Source organism: Perca fluviatilis, chromosome 23 (genome assembly GCF_010015445.1).
Source record: "Perca fluviatilis chromosome 23, GENO_Pfluv_1.0, whole genome shotgun sequence".
Taxonomy (NCBI): domain Eukaryota; kingdom Metazoa; phylum Chordata; class Actinopteri; order Perciformes; family Percidae; genus Perca; species Perca fluviatilis.
In genome coordinates, this window is record NC_053134.1 from 15,684,629 (window position 1) to 15,700,209 (window position 15,581).

Here is a 15,581-nt window from a genome sequence, read left to right on the forward strand (position 1 = left end):
ACTAATGGAGACATAAAGACCTGTACGTACGTGGCCAGGCTTTCGGAGGGGCACACAGCAGAACAGCCCCCTGTCCTTCTTTGACATACACTGGGTCTCTTTCCTCCTGGGGAAACTCCTCCACAACTACACGATACGCAGATGAGGGAAGAAAAAAAAAAGGATGAACAGCTTTAAAAAAGAAGGGAAGTTGTGACATCCATGTTTCTTCTGTGACATCAAGGAAAGATATGAAAAACTACTACTACTACTACTACTACTACTACCACTACTGCCCTGCTGCGCCAACAGGGTTCACATGCTCACATCCAAACTTGACCCTGGCCTCCTTGCTGATGACGGTGCCATAGATATTCCTGGCAACGCAGATGTACGTCCCAGCGTGTTTCTTCTGTCTGGGGTTGGTGATAACCAGGTTCCCCCCAACGAGGCTGTAGTGTTCGTCTGGCTGCTCCATCAGCTTGATTTCCCAGTTATCACGGCGCCACCTAGCAGTAATACAAAACAATTCTCCATAAGATATCGACCCGTGACGGAACTTAAAACTGAAAATACTGTATGAAAATGGAAAAGTGTGCGTCACCTGTATGTGGCAGGTGGGTTCGCTCGTGCCCTGCAGTTCATGGAGATTCTCCCATCGGGTGAGTCTTCAGTGTACACCACATCCACAGGCTCCTCCTCAAAGATTGGGCCATAGCCAGTGGCATCATCTGACAAATTTTACATAACAATTAGCTGACGTACTGATTTAAAATCACTCATGAAACATTGTGATGGATGTGCAAGCATGCCCTGTTTTTGTCCCACCTCTTTTGGACAACAATTCCAAGAAACTCACCTCCAAAAATTCTAGGCTCGCCAAATAGGACCGCCACTGCAAAGCAGAAACATGGTCATGTCAGCTAATGGCGTGCAGGGTTTACACTTGACTTAATTTAAGGGGATAAATGGTATTATTATATTATTATATATAGGCACCACTCTTCCTCCTACCTGTGAGGGAGACTGAGGAGGAGAGGGCCAGCAGCAGTAAAGCAGCCGAAGCCATGGCGGTCAACAAACCGACTTATTGCAGCCACGTGAGTTAGGCGGATGGGCACAGGGACACAAAGAAGAAGTCGATGGACAGGACATAAACTGGTGAGGGCAGGGTAAGAGACAAAAAGAAAGAGTCTGTCAAAAACAGAATTACTGTTTCTTTTTTTTAACATCATAAGTATTTTGTTTAACATGATCTTCTCTCATTGTGTATTTTAAAAACAAAAAAACAGACTGATGACTGTGCATGATTTTCCACACCAGCAACAGAGTGCAGAGCTAGCTGGAATCCTCCCTGCGTATATAAATGATTCAGGATGTGACTCAGCAAAGCACTGCAAATAGTCATGCGGAGTGCGTGCACATCCACAAGGACATGCACCTGCAGAGACACATAGGCCTGTACTGTGTGTGTGTGTGTGTGTGTGTGTGTGTGTGTGTGTGTGTGTGTGTGTGTGTGTGTGTGTGTGTGTGTGTGTGTGTGTGTGTATTCGCACGCTGACACACTACAGCCGTCTGTGAACAGAACACAAGGTAGCACTGCAGTACATAGACAGCTCCTGCTGCGCCGTCATGCATGCTTACACATCACTTCTGCAGGATGAAATAGCAGTACTGCTGTGAGCAACTGTAGTGTTTCTACTCTCACTGTCAAACAGGACATACTGGGAGATACAGAGATATTAAGAGAGAGAAAAAAGATTGGGGTAAGGAACATGGAGATATAAAGCAGGATGAACCCAGGATTGATAAAGATGAACGGGATGGAATGAAGTGGGGGAGGGTTAATCTTTCTATGTACACTTGTAAAGCTTCCAGTGGAGAACTTCAGTGTACAGTATGTACAAGCTTAACATGTTAGGGAAAGGAAGGGTTTGTTCCATAAAATAAGCATCCCGTTGCAACAGTTTAAATTAGAGATGCACAGATCCAACAGGCCAAATCGGTATCTGCACTGATACTGACTTCATTAATTGGATTGAGTGTCATTGCCCATTGCTCATGATGGAACTGATCACTATTAAATACACTTTCTTTAAGTAATTACAAAATACAGTGTTTCCATTTGCAGATACAGTTTTTGACACTACAGCAATCCCTGGCGTCATGGGACCATACATTAAAATTATCCCCATGAATTCCACATATACAGATTTTAAATTTGGGAAAAAGACGCCACTGGTATCGGTTAGCTACTCTGTATTGGATTGATTTAAATCTGTATTAGGACAGAAAATGTTCTATCGGTGCGCCCCTGAAGTAAATTAAGTGATTTCAGATAGTATATGTTGTAAAAGAAGGGTACTCAAGTGTGTGAATTTAGGTATAAGTAATATGGAAGGCGTTCATGTCAGCATTCCAAGGGACTGATTTTGGTCAGAATGAGTTACAGTATCAGAAGCTCATTCTAAGCCATACAACTCGTTTGAGTTGTGGTGGCAAAAGCATCCAAGATGCATAAAACTGCAGAGTCGTCTGCTCAAATAATGGTTATCAGTTTAAAAAAAGAAGCTAGTTGACAAAAAACCTGAAGGTATGAAGCGCAGTTGGTATTGTTTACTATATAGCCTGTTTTTCATGTTCACTGAAGAGGATACACTAGCTGGAGGAACATGTTTACTCCAAAATGCATCACAGACCAAGGAACTAAAGCTTTGCGCCAAACAGCAAGCTTAAAGCTCAGGCTTCATCTGATAATAATCTTCCTATAATGTCACAGGCGAAGGGGGTGTGATCAGGGACAGGAAATCAAGAGGAAATCAGGAAAACAAATTAGAAATGTTTAGATGTGTGTAATTCTGGAAAATAAAAGTCACATTGTGATTATTTTATTGAAGTACAAATTTTAAGAAGAAAAAGAATGACACTACTGTATGTGTTTTCAGGTAAGTTGCTGAGGTAAATGTGACCATCTAGAGTAGCCACCATCTTCTACAACAAATGCCTGCTTACGTATCCCACAGTTAGCTACGTAGCAGCTATTGCAGACAGTCTCACAGTCCTTTGCTGAGTCATTCAGGGTGTGAGAAGAAGAATAAGAAGGCACAATGTACAAAGAAAAATGGGCCTCCTCCCATGTGCCTCAGCAGCCACAAGGCAATGGAGAGAGAGAAAGAGAGAGAGAGCTACACCCAGTGTACAGCACATCCACATGCAGAGACTGCAGCACCGACTCCTCATGTGCACTCTTGATGACTCAACACTAATATCACAACAGCATACCGGCAGTTGGCAGCATCCATACTGCATCCGCACAGCTATATGTCTGCAAACGGTTTATCTTTCACATAATGTAAGAGCATATTAACAGTGTTGCATCACAGGTCAAATTCAAATCAATCAATAAACTTGAATGCACAAGCTTCTACAACACTTTTATTAACAGCTTTTAATCCAGCAGTTGCAGAAATCTGTTCCATCACTAATAAATTCATCAGAGAGTGTTTTCATGTGTTTCCCCCTGGCCATAATCCGATCACAGATCCTCTTTGGACAGACAAATTTAGGTCAGCACATGTATTAAGCCCAGTGTCTTAGTGACTGCCTGAATAACCATGTTTGCTGTGTGTGTTTTATGGATGCACAAAATCATTAAAATCAAAGTCATGTTTGAATTCAACAAGAGGACATCCCAGTGATGTTGTTTTCATCTGGAGTTTTGTGGTTTAGTGGTGAGTTGATTAAAGTGGGTTGTGCCAGTTCTGGATTTCTATTGTGTGTCACAAGAGCTGGAATAATGTCAAAATAAAAACGCCTCATGTTGAAGATGTGAGGAAAAAAAATATTTGCTTCATCTTTTTGACATCTAAAAGGGGGGTGGCTTAATTGTTCTTGGACTCTCATCGATTTGCATTTTTCTGTTATAGTCCAGGGGAGTAATTGATATTCAGAAGATGTGGATATATATCCTAATTCGCAATATTTAACTTAAACCAAACCACAAATATTTGACTAAATGATCAAGTTAATGATGTAGACTTAATAGCTACAGCTTTTATGCCAGTACAGTACAGAAAACAATGTTTAAACAGAACAGTGTTTGTATGTCTTTATAAGGGAGTTGTCCTTTGGCCCATGAAGGACAGTTTGCCCTTTTAACCAAATAGATGCCATGGTGCATCCGGCAGCTTACTGCGCCCTTGACGCATACACTGTCCCACTTTCACCTTGCGTCTCCTCCCTGCATCCACAGAGACACACTTTCTTATCTAAAGTGCAGAGTGAGAAGCTAAAACAACATTTTATCAAACACCGCTCACCTCGCGGTCATTCCAAAAAAAAACACCTGCCTCTAAAAGTAAGCTAAGTGCGTAGCCCCCCTTACATCACTTCACCCCATGACGCCTGAGCGGCACCGGTAATTCACTGCTCTGCATTGCGGTACTCCTGTGCTGGTCCATTTCACTTCTACAGCGCCCAACACATTCCAATTTATTATCACTCAGTTCAGACACAAGAGCCAGTTAGATCATGCACACACTCGCATGTGGTGTCGTTCTTACCTTTGAGGGAGAATGGGAAATTTCAGTACACTGTCTGCATCGCACACCTGGAGCCGAAACGCATCGGCCCAAAGCCCACCCGCAGCCGGAGCGTCCCGTTCATATGAACTTTTCTATTGGAGGAAAGCTGCTGAGTGACACCCCTTGATGGCAGTGAGGATGCCGCTGCGATTGGTCAATGAGAGAAGGCGAATGGGAGGGATGTGGGCATCGTGCTGATGCGCATCCCAGATAAGGCTTTATGGAAAATCACTTAAACTGTCGTTTCTTCAAATAAACAGCATAGAATATTATTGGATTACTTCAATACCAATTATATGATTAAAACTACTAGAAAAAGGTGCCTGTAGTCAACAAAATCCATATCTTACTCCCCACCATGTGCTGTGCATCAAAAATGACTCTCAGATCAATCTTTTATTTATGACACATACCAGACTCCATGAGGGAATGAAATATGCTTTGATCCTCTACAATGTGACTGTTTTGGATAAAGATGCACTTGGCCAGTAAACACTTTTACACTTGGCATATATTACATATATTTATTTATTTCAGATTTCTCACTTTTTAAATGTATATTCTTATTTTGACTGTTATTCTAGTTACTAATCATTGCACATGTATGAGCATGTGAGAAATAAAATCTTGAAATTTGAAATGGTCATTTTTATCTGCATCTTAGCAGTTAGCCATCATATGTTTGCTTTCGGAAAGACACCATTTGGAAAAGTATAGTAGAGCTCTTCCAGTATGAAGAATAAAAGAGATGCCACAGCGCATGTGCACATACAGTACACGAGATGTATGATAAATAATCCATGGAGGATTCATTTTTGGTGGGGTTATTTGACAAATGACAAATTATCATTTTCATACACTAGATGGAGCTACCCACACACTTTTGCATCATGCGTGACAAAGAAAAACAACTGATTTGAAACCTGAAACCAACATTTATTTCATATTTTTTAAACTTCATTTAAAATACAAAATATTTCCCAATATTATATTGTAGAGTAAACCATTTCGACAGCCTTTCATGCTTCTCATGTAGCTTCAACATTAACCAGAATGTCATATTATATCATATACTGTATATCTTACTGTATGTTCACCAGTCACTACATTGTTTTCAGGGTATTCACACTCCAATGTGCCAGTCCGTTTATCGGTCCATGCCGGCCATCCTTCTGTATGCTCCAAAATACAGTTTTTCTTTTTTAGTTTTTTTTTAGGTGCACACTCTTAAAAGAATGTGTCAGTTTCACCTGATGTCTAGTTTGGTACAACATGCTGCGTTCCGATACCAGATGCTGTCATAAACTAGATGCACAGATGTGTTTTAAATTACACATCCTGTTTAAGTGTGTGCCTTTTTATAAAAAATACAGAAAAGGTGCATGAACTGTCAGAGACAGAAACAATACAGGTGTCACAAGAGCTCAGTCACAAGTTAAATAATCTCCTTTGATACCTGATAGGCTAAACATTTGAACTAGCAAATTCACCTGACAAGTAAAAAAAAAAATTGAAGAAATAAAAGAAATTTCACAGCAAATGAAAGATTGAAAACTGTAAATAGTCTCATCTCACACAACGCCCTCCGACCCATAATGAAGCGGGGCTGATTGTGGTCGAGCCCTCACCCCTGACCTCAACGCGTCTGCTCTCAAGTCAAGCCGTTATTTACAAAGTACAACAAAAATATCTACATGTGGACAGCTGGCACATTGCAACCTCAAAACTTGATGCAAGTTATGATAAACCTAAGACGTGGAAATGTTCTCTGGAAGAAAGAAAAAGCTCTTGTATCTCAGACACATCAGAATTGCAGACTGTTATCCATGGAAAAGCGATATTATACATCACGCACGCTGTAACACAGTAGCATGCATGTGCCCCACACACACACACACACACACGCACCCAAACATTCACACACAGGCTTCATTCATTTATGGGAATAGAAAACTCACTGAGTGCTGTCCTCAGAACGTGACAACATACACAGATATAAGGTTAAATGCATAAACCAAAGTCACCGGTGTGTTTTACCATTTGCAGTGAAACAAGCAATATTTTCATCCACATAAACCGATACACTTGCTTCCACATTCAGTATCATTACGCAATTTTTCCGACCCCTTCATTTCTAAGTGCTACCAGTGACAGAAAGTCCCGTTCGAATAGTATTCTGTGCCAGATGGTGAGTCTGGTTGCCGTAGGCAGTTACCTGGTGAGTAGGTTGGCAGTAAATAAGTGCTGCTGGAGCAGCGGCTCCTCCTCAAGATGAATGTGTTCCGAGGAGAATGTTTGAAATGAATACATGAAGACAGCTCATGAGGTGTAAATGCTCTGAACTCAGGTTTCCTACACATTTGAATATTCCACACATTTCCTTTCATTCTTTAGATAGAGGGTATGATTTGACTGTCTGTTTGCATACCATATGGGCTGATTATTGATGATTATTGGGTGGATGATTGTCAACAAGGCCATAACAATCTATAGCTGAAAATTATTCCTCGCAACTAATGCCATGTCATTTTTTAAAATAGCTTTCAGCACTGTGTAGGAACCCTGGACCCTAAAGTGAGACTCAAAGAGGGTATTTTAAGTTAATAAGCCCTCATGGATGTTTCACAAACTGTTTTAAAAGACTTGGTGACAATATAGAGCTCAAACTAATAGGCCCTAGTTTGAACATGCCCTTAGGAAAACATTCTAAAACAGAGCTTATTTTTCCAAGTTGTCTATTGAGTAATATGGGATGGTAGTCTGTATGCGAAGAACTCATGGACTCTTAAGAACTGCACTGATCCCAGGTCTGTCCTGTGTATGAAGAGGGATGCAACTCTATGGATCTAAGTCACTGTTCTCTACGAAGGCACTAGAAACCGTGCTGAGAGGTTCTTGATCATCAAAATCTAAACATCCAGAAACTAAAAGTGGGTACCACTTAACCCTGTTCAGGTGCATCTTTTGTATGTAACTGCATCATTTTTCTCTTTTTTTTCTGACATTACATAGGTGGAAATGCTATTGGAGACAATGTTGGGGAAGCTTTGACAATACCACGATTGCCTAAAGGAAAGGCGTGCACAGTGGCCACGATTCAGCGGGGTGGAAGCACTTGACAATGACACTGGATCAATCACAGCTGTGTTCAGTTAGTGCTCAGTAGCCTGAAGCATAAGCTTGGTGTAAAGTAACAGATCGGGAGTGAAAGCAAAAAAATTTAAAAATTAAAAAATACAAGCAAAGAACAAGCTTGACAAACCGTGAGGCTAAAAACAGGTCGATTGATATAAATGTGGGACTTTTGGTTGGCTGGTTGGTGACCGAACGCTGAGTTCAAAGTGTTTCCAAGGTTTCCAATCACTACAAATGGACAACCCTGGCCTTAAAATACAGCTTTCTTCTTATTCTTTTACATACACAGTTCATCTGTCTCAACAAGACATATACTAGCCTCTACTTTGAGTCACACATTTCACAGCAGTATCCACAAAGACCCTGCAGGACTTGTTTCCTCTATATAACATACGCCATTTAACACTTTGACTGGCAACAAACAAGAGGAATACCCAGTCACTAGTAGACGTGCACCATATACAGCCTCAACCACAGCTCACCTCTGCAACACAAGGGTGGTAAAATGCTGAATAGAATCATGATTTACTCCATGCATGTGATGAATGTGATTCAATGCATATTTGTCTGCCTGCGGGTCATGTATCGTACTTTGATAAAATATATATTTGGATTATTTGGATACATCATGTTTATGAATGTTTGCAAAGGAGATGAAATGGCACTAACACACACACACTTCTGCTCAGTCTAAGTGGTAAAACTCCCTAGCACATTCCTTCTGCTTTTCTATATTGCTTCCTCTTTTCTTCCCTCTTCTCGGAGTCTTCACATCCCTCCTTTCACACCTTCTTTCATTGGTTATGGGGGATGCGTATGTCGGTCTTTGCCATGTTGTGTGTGTGCGTAGATCAGAGGAGGTCACAGTGTGACAGGGACTGGCGATGTGGAGATGAGGGCGTGTCAGCAGTCTCTTGGTGACAGGTAGCCATGGCGAGGGGCCACCGGAGTGACAGCCACCATGGTAAAACTAGGTGTCCACGACTGTCACCTTAGCAACTGTCACCACAGATATGGTCACATTTGCCAGGGTGACAAGGAGTGGCCGCAGCAAACCGTCGCAGTCATGCCACGGGCCCTCCGTTAGACAAACGAGTTCATGGCGTTGACAGGCGACGGGGCCTCCGAACTCTCGTTGCCTTCGTGTGTGTCTTTCTCTTTCTTGCCGCTGTACTGGCCGATGAAGGAGCCGTCCTCATTGAACTGTCCGTCCCCGCCCTCCCCGTAGTCCACCAGGCTGTCGTCGCTCTCGTCGCGGCGCACCGTCCCGTTGGATGGTGTCCGGCTGCCCTTCAGCGGCTTGTGGTCCTCTGTGTCACTATAAAGGGCAGGAAAAGGTGAGAAGGAAGGTTATTGAGACAATACTTCATGCAGTCTGTTGAACTTTTTTTCTGCAGTGGTCAGAAACCCTGTCGTCACACAGAGGACAGGCCATTACCCAAGCATTAGCCTTTTACATGAGGAATCTGGCTTTTCCAATGCACAAATACCACATATGACAGAATATACTGCTGTTGTGTTATGTACACAGTATGGTACAGATGTGCTGGGAGAGCAAGATTAAGTTGACATAAACATATGCACAACTGCTAATTAAATTATAATGCACAGTAACAATAGAATGCCTGAAACAATACACTTCATGGTACTTGTACAGTGGAGCAGCTCAGCTACATCTATAGTATTTTATAGTACTTTCTACAGTGTTAGTGCTGCTTTAAGTCTGGGTGCTGTTAAGGTTTAGGGTTGGTGACCACTGCTAAAGATTTTGCAAATGCGTGCTGTTCAGTCTCTTGCAATACTTTACCTTTTTGGTAATGAAATCAATCAATATGCTTTTAGTTTACATGCAATAATAAAAAATGCACTCTTATTTTCAGTCTCCCCCCCAACATAAAGCCTGTTTTCATCTGGTCTAAAAACATCCTATTCCAGTATATAGGCAAGCTCTACAAACTGATTCTAATACATTTCAACTATATTTGCAAGCTCAATGCATTTGTACTTTTAAAAAGAATTAAGCAAGCTCATTTCTTATGTTTAATTTGAGTGTTAGGGTTGTAACAGTTGTTATGATGTTGACTATTTCAGTCAGTATGATGACATAGTAAACCAGATCAGTTGATGTGCTTTCTCCTTGCTTTAGGTTTCACTCAAGTCAGAGACATGGCTTGATGTGTTTTATAGAATTGCATGCTGGTTTTACCGCATCTCGTCTTACCTTTCCATAGACCTAAACCCGCCATAAAACAGATAAGAATGAAGGGACACATGAAAAGCAATTCATGAGCCACAATGTCTTTTATGCACAGACAAGACAGAAGCATGCATATGGAAACATTTAAAGCACAATGACATCCATGTTAGGTTAAAATATACATTTCACTGATAGAAACTACTTTGTTTAAACTTTTAGACCTCTAAGATCCTGAGGAGCCTTAGGGCGTTTTCACACCGGTAGTTTGTTTGCTTTGGTCCGAATCAGTTGGTGAGGTAGTAAACTTGGAGCGTTTTGCCCTCGGTCGGTTTGGTTTGGTTTGGTTTCACACCTGGAAAAATCCAAGCATACCAAAATGCGTAATTACATATCAGGCAAGAATGTCCAGCCCTCTTATTGGTCGGATATGTCTGGGGGCGGGAGCAAGAAAGTAAAGACAGGAGGAAGGTCCTGTGTTCTGGTCTAGTGGTCAAACCAGCTCATTTCATTAAAATTATCAGACATTGTTTTGCAAGAGACGTTACTACATCTGCCCTGGTCACCGAGACTTCGCTCTGCTCTGCCGGCGTCTTGTCTCCAATTTTAGGGCAGCTGGTTTGACCACGGAGATACGAGTGACGGACGGCAACCTTGAACGCAGTCTATTTCTGTGAGAGAAACATTGAAGCTGCTACAGTTTGCTGCTCTGCTGCATCACAGATTGCTAAACACATTTGACTACAGGACACATTAGCTCAGACTTGTGGAGTATGTATAGTTGGTGCGGTTCGAGTACGGATCACGTTCTCACCAAAAACGAACCACTCCAGAGTTCGATTGAAAGCGTACCGAGACCACCTCTTCAAGCAGGTCTCAGTACGCTTGTTTGCTCCACTTTTGGTGCGCACCAGAGTTCGATTGCCACGTTTTCACCTGCCCAAACGAACCGCACCAGCAGGGCAAACGAACTCTAGGTCGATTCAACCAAATTAAAGGCTGTCGGTGTGAAAACGCCCATAAAGGTACAATGTGAAGCAATTAACATGTATTGATCATTTTGTATTGGCAATGTATAAACGGATTGTAACGTAACTTAAAAACAGAGACCTTCCCCAACTTTGTTGGTTGCCTAGCCTGTGAAATCCATAGGATGTGACGTTTATGCGCGCTCCCGAATGCCTCGACTCTCTTTAGCTCCCATACAATGCCAACATTGTGCTACATTAGCTAACATTAGCTTACAAATGGAGTCCTAAGATCAACAAACGACTGGCACCCCACCACAACACAAAGTCCAAAACAAAGTCCACGTAGGCACAACATTTCTTTTGTGACCAACATTGGGGAAAAATGAAGGTTAACAATGGCAGGGCCTTTCGATTCATGGCGACACCATTGTTTGGTTTTGGGGATCAAAACGGACCCCGAGCTGGCTTTCTTCCCATTGGACTGGTGTACTAACATTATTGCAAAGCTTGTGAAATATATTGTAATAGTGTGGTTTTAGCTAGCTAATGTTAGTTTGCTTGCTAATGAGGACAAATTGCTAGATAGCTAACATAGCAAAATATTGACTTGAGTGGATAAAGTCAGCTGGTATATTGGCTAGCTTGCCGTTTGCAAATAATTTTATCAGCTAACGCTACGAAGCAACCATCGCCACATCCATGCAGCAATGTCTTATTAATAACAAGGAATTTCTGAAAATTCTACATAGTGCCTTTAAGTGATAAAATCCTCAATATTCCTAGAAAATGTGATGAAAAAAAACTAAAACTATGTCACCATGATGGAATTTGTATTAATTGTTGTTTTGAGAACAGCATATAATTGACTTGTTAAAATGGATATATTTTGCATTGTGCAAAGTGTTGAATAATGTCAGTGTGATTTGGTCATTAAAAGAAACAACACAAAGTGCTGATTTTTGTCTTGCCTCTATGGAATGTTTGGTAATGGAGTCTGGTGGAGAGAGTGTCTCTGCAGCCTGGTAAAATGTTCTACATACAAAATACAAGTCACGAGATAATTAATGAGAAAAGAAAAGACATTTCATACACTATTGTATGCCGTGATTCTGAGTCATATGTTGGTCTTTTCTTTTCCATCCCTCACCTGTACTCTCCAAATGTACCATCATCCTCCTTCATAGGCTGGATCTCTGGGTCTTGGTGAGCATCTTCTTTCTCTTTCACTATAGATTTAAAAAATAAAATATTTTAAAAACAATTTATTTTAAAATTTCCACGTGAATAGGTCTGAAATTACAGTAATGTGTGCATTACCTGGGTATTTGCCACCCTTGTTCCTCTTGATGAAGCACACTATGAGAAGGACCAAGATGAGGAGAGCGATGGCACACATCAGTCCAATAAACCAGCCCTGGGTGGCAATGTCTACCTGCCGACTGGGTACAGCTAGACACACACATGCACAGAAAGGAGAAGGGAAAGATGGAGACAAACAGTTACCATGACTGTCAGTCTAAATCTCAATCCAGGCTGTTAAAATGATGGAATCGTTTTTCTTCATGCTGAGCAACACTGAGATTAAAATAGGCTGTAAACACAGAAATGAATTTTTCAAATGGATTAATATGCAATGATTATTTAGGCGCTGTAAACACACAAAAAAACTAAACAGTAAAACAATGGACCTCTTAGTGATGATTTTAAGTGACATGCATCAGACCGACCGTTGATGGCAACTTCTGACATGCTTGTACACTAGACTAGAAAACTAACTACCTTACATTCATGTCTGAATGTAACATTGTATGTCTGATAATGAGATAGTGCTGTAACAGAAAAGGGATGAGAAAAATTAGACAAAAATGAAACACAAAGACCGTCTATCCTGAGGCATGCCGCCTCACCTGGCACCGCAACCAACACCTCGTCTGTGCTGTGAACCGTCGGGTCAGCTGGGTCTCTAGCTACCACTCGCACCTTATAGGATGTCCCCGGCTTTAAACCTTTTATCATATGCCAGTGTGAACCATTTACCAACTCCTTTTTCCAGTCCTCTTTACCTGGAATTGTTGAAGTGGATGGAGAGGAATTAGATTCAGGGAGCCTTTGGGTAGAATAATTATTGGATGGTATTTAAACATCAGTTTTGATGGTTATGGATCAAATTGATTCAATTATTTAAAAAAAAAAAAGCCAATCAATGCATGCACTCATGTTTTTGAGATGACTGCAAAAACAAAGCAAAGCCTTACTGTTTTCTACAACATATTCCACATATACATTCTTATGGTGTCCAAAGTAATCCCAACTGATCACTGCACCATCCTCCAACATGGACGTGTTAACTTTGCCAAACGCAGGGCCTACAGGCGGCACTGAGCACACAAGAGAGAAAAAAGAAATCAAGGGCTTTAATTCCAGAATGTACAAATTTCACGAAGTCCTTACAATGAACTAAAACCTTTCCAATACTGGTATTAAACTTAACAAGGGGCAAGAAGAAATAACATTAAAAAAGAAATAAACATCATACAATATGCCAGGGTTTAGGATAAAGCTGGTGCCTATAAATGAACTAAACCAGAAAGAAATACATCAGCTACTGTAACCTGAGCCGCCAAATTCAAGTCAAGAATTAAAAAGAAACTCCATGTCTAAAAAGTACAACTGACCAGAGCCTCAATTTACAAGCATTTGGCTGTTGGCCGTCTGAAAAATGTCCCAGTATACAAAACAATACATGGCAACACCATTTTTATTATATGACAAAAGTACTTTGAGCGCAGTGTCAGATCCTGCCACAACATAGAAACAGGTCAGTTATATAGTTTTGGAAAAATGGCCATCTCAGTGAGGACTTATATTAGTCCTCCTAAAACAAGTCAAACAAAAGTCAGGTGAGAGAATTTCCTATTAATAGAACTGATATTTTAAAGAGGTTTTTTTTGCTGAGATGGATCATTTTTTGCAGGGCAGATAACATGTGAAGATATTTGGGGAGGTAGAAGGGGATACAGGGAGTGCTTGTACCCTTGTGAAACGGGGGGTGCGGAGACTGAGTGATGGGGGAGGTTGGGTGAGGGGGCTCTGTAGGGCCTGAAAGAACATGGAAAAGAGTGAGACAACACGCATACACAACACAGTAGACAGCATACAGTGAACGGCAAGGTCACTGTTTTACAGAAAAACTTGCTACTGACATGCCGAGTTAAAAACATGTTGCAACATCTCTCAATCCTGAGATTCAGGGAGGAGTTACGCACCTGGTTCAGCATCCAAACAAATGAAATCACGGCACTGCAGCATGCATATTTTCAAAATCAAATTCTAGTAATTTATATACACACACACACACACACACAATACATTGGTTTATAGCATCAGCCGGTATATAAAGTATGCGTTAGTACTGGACTGAAACATTCACAAGCATCATGCATAAGACTTCAAATGAAAATATGTTCATTTGAAGAGGGCAAATACAAGAGACGACTGCATGCACAGCTCATTCTAAAAACCCAGTACTTTACCCTGTGTTGCAGTAAGTGCAACCTATTCTCCCAGAACAGGACGCAAGAATGGTTTGCTTGCAGACGCCATGGAAGTCATTAAATCCTATTTATTCACTTTCACATTCTAAGACATGCTAACTTAGCAACATGCAGGGATAATTGAACCAAAGACAATTTCTACACTAATCTCTTTTTCCGTGTCTAATATCTGATGGTATGAATAACATGCAGGTGCTTCCGGTGGCAAACTTGGGTTACCTTTGCCCATCTCTACAGTGGGCTGAGTACGAGCTTTAGACAGCAGAAAAAAGAGAAAGAGATAAAGGGGAAATAAATTGAGGAATCCAGTAGGACCTCATGCTTGTGCACTTAAGCTCACAGGAATCCCTAATGTATGTCAGATCACTGTGATTCTGACCCTCGCACTCCTTAATATGTTATATCACAGGACTTTGGCCTTTTCCTCCTATTGTGCTTGTAATTTGCTACAGATCAAGCTAAAGGGCTAAAATAACTCACTTGTGTCCATGGCTGTGAAGGCTTCCTCTGTGATGATGGGGCCAGAGCCCTTTATTGTCTTTGCACTCATGTAAAACTTGTAGAGCATGCTAGAGTTCAGGTTGCTCAGGGTAACGGTGGTCTCGTTGGCAAGGATGTTGATTACCTTGACAGGCCCCAGTTCATTGGTGTTGTTGACTACAGAGACAGAGTTACAGGAGTGATATGAGGAAATTGAAAGGAATGCAGAACATGGTTTTCCATTTGCACAAATGCCGCATAATACGGAGTAGAACACAACAGGCAGTGTGTCAGGCAGCTGGTAAGCCTACCTGGTTGGTATTTTAGTGTGTATCCAGCGAGGCGTCCATTGTTGTTCATTGGTGGGCCCCATTCCAGAGTGAGAGAGTCCAAACCAGGGTTTATGACATTCAGAAAAGAAGGAGGCCCTGGGACTGAAAACAAAACCAGAACCACAGTCAGGGTCTGGACATTGCAGAGGACCATTCATGGGCATTTATAGTATAAGTACATATGATGGTTGTTGTGGAGCAGAACATGGACCTGTATAATTGTTAGGGGATTTTCACATTGTTGCTAAGGTGTTCCATGATGTTTCAAGGGTGTAACTAAAGGGTTGTAGGGGGTTCGAGGTAGTTTTAGGGCATTACAAGGAGGGTGGTATAGCATTCAATTGCTAGGGTGT

General features: G+C 41.4%; 2 protein-coding genes across 2 annotated transcripts in view; both read right to left on the reverse strand.

The window, feature by feature from the left end:
* The window catches only part of cntn1b (contactin 1b), a 13,696-nt gene extending 9,002 nt beyond the window's left edge, over nt 1-4,694 (reverse strand). The window contains exons 1-6 of the mRNA XM_039791365.1: nt 4,542-4,694; nt 994-1,137; nt 839-874; nt 584-710; nt 307-488; nt 31-126 (exon numbers count right to left, since the gene is read on the reverse strand). Coding sequence (XP_039647299.1) covers nt 31-126; nt 307-488; nt 584-710; nt 839-874; nt 994-1,048 — 496 coding nt within the window. The 5' untranslated portion in view covers nt 1,049-1,137; nt 4,542-4,694. The remainder of the gene's footprint in view (nt 1-30; nt 127-306; nt 489-583; nt 711-838; nt 875-993; nt 1,138-4,541) is intronic.
* Nucleotides 4,695-5,476: 782 nt separating this feature from the next.
* The window catches only part of nrcama (neuronal cell adhesion molecule a), a 56,310-nt gene continuing 46,205 nt past the window's right edge, over nt 5,477-15,581 (reverse strand). Inside the window, 9 exon segments of the mRNA XM_039791366.1 lie at nt 5,477-9,015; nt 12,010-12,088; nt 12,180-12,311; nt 12,770-12,925; nt 13,118-13,240; nt 13,896-13,961; nt 14,636-14,668; nt 14,897-15,073; nt 15,208-15,330. Of these exon segments, the coding sequence (XP_039647300.1) occupies nt 8,781-9,015; nt 12,010-12,088; nt 12,180-12,311; nt 12,770-12,925; nt 13,118-13,240; nt 13,896-13,961; nt 14,636-14,668; nt 14,897-15,073; nt 15,208-15,330 (1,124 nt within the window). The 3' untranslated portion in view covers nt 5,477-8,780.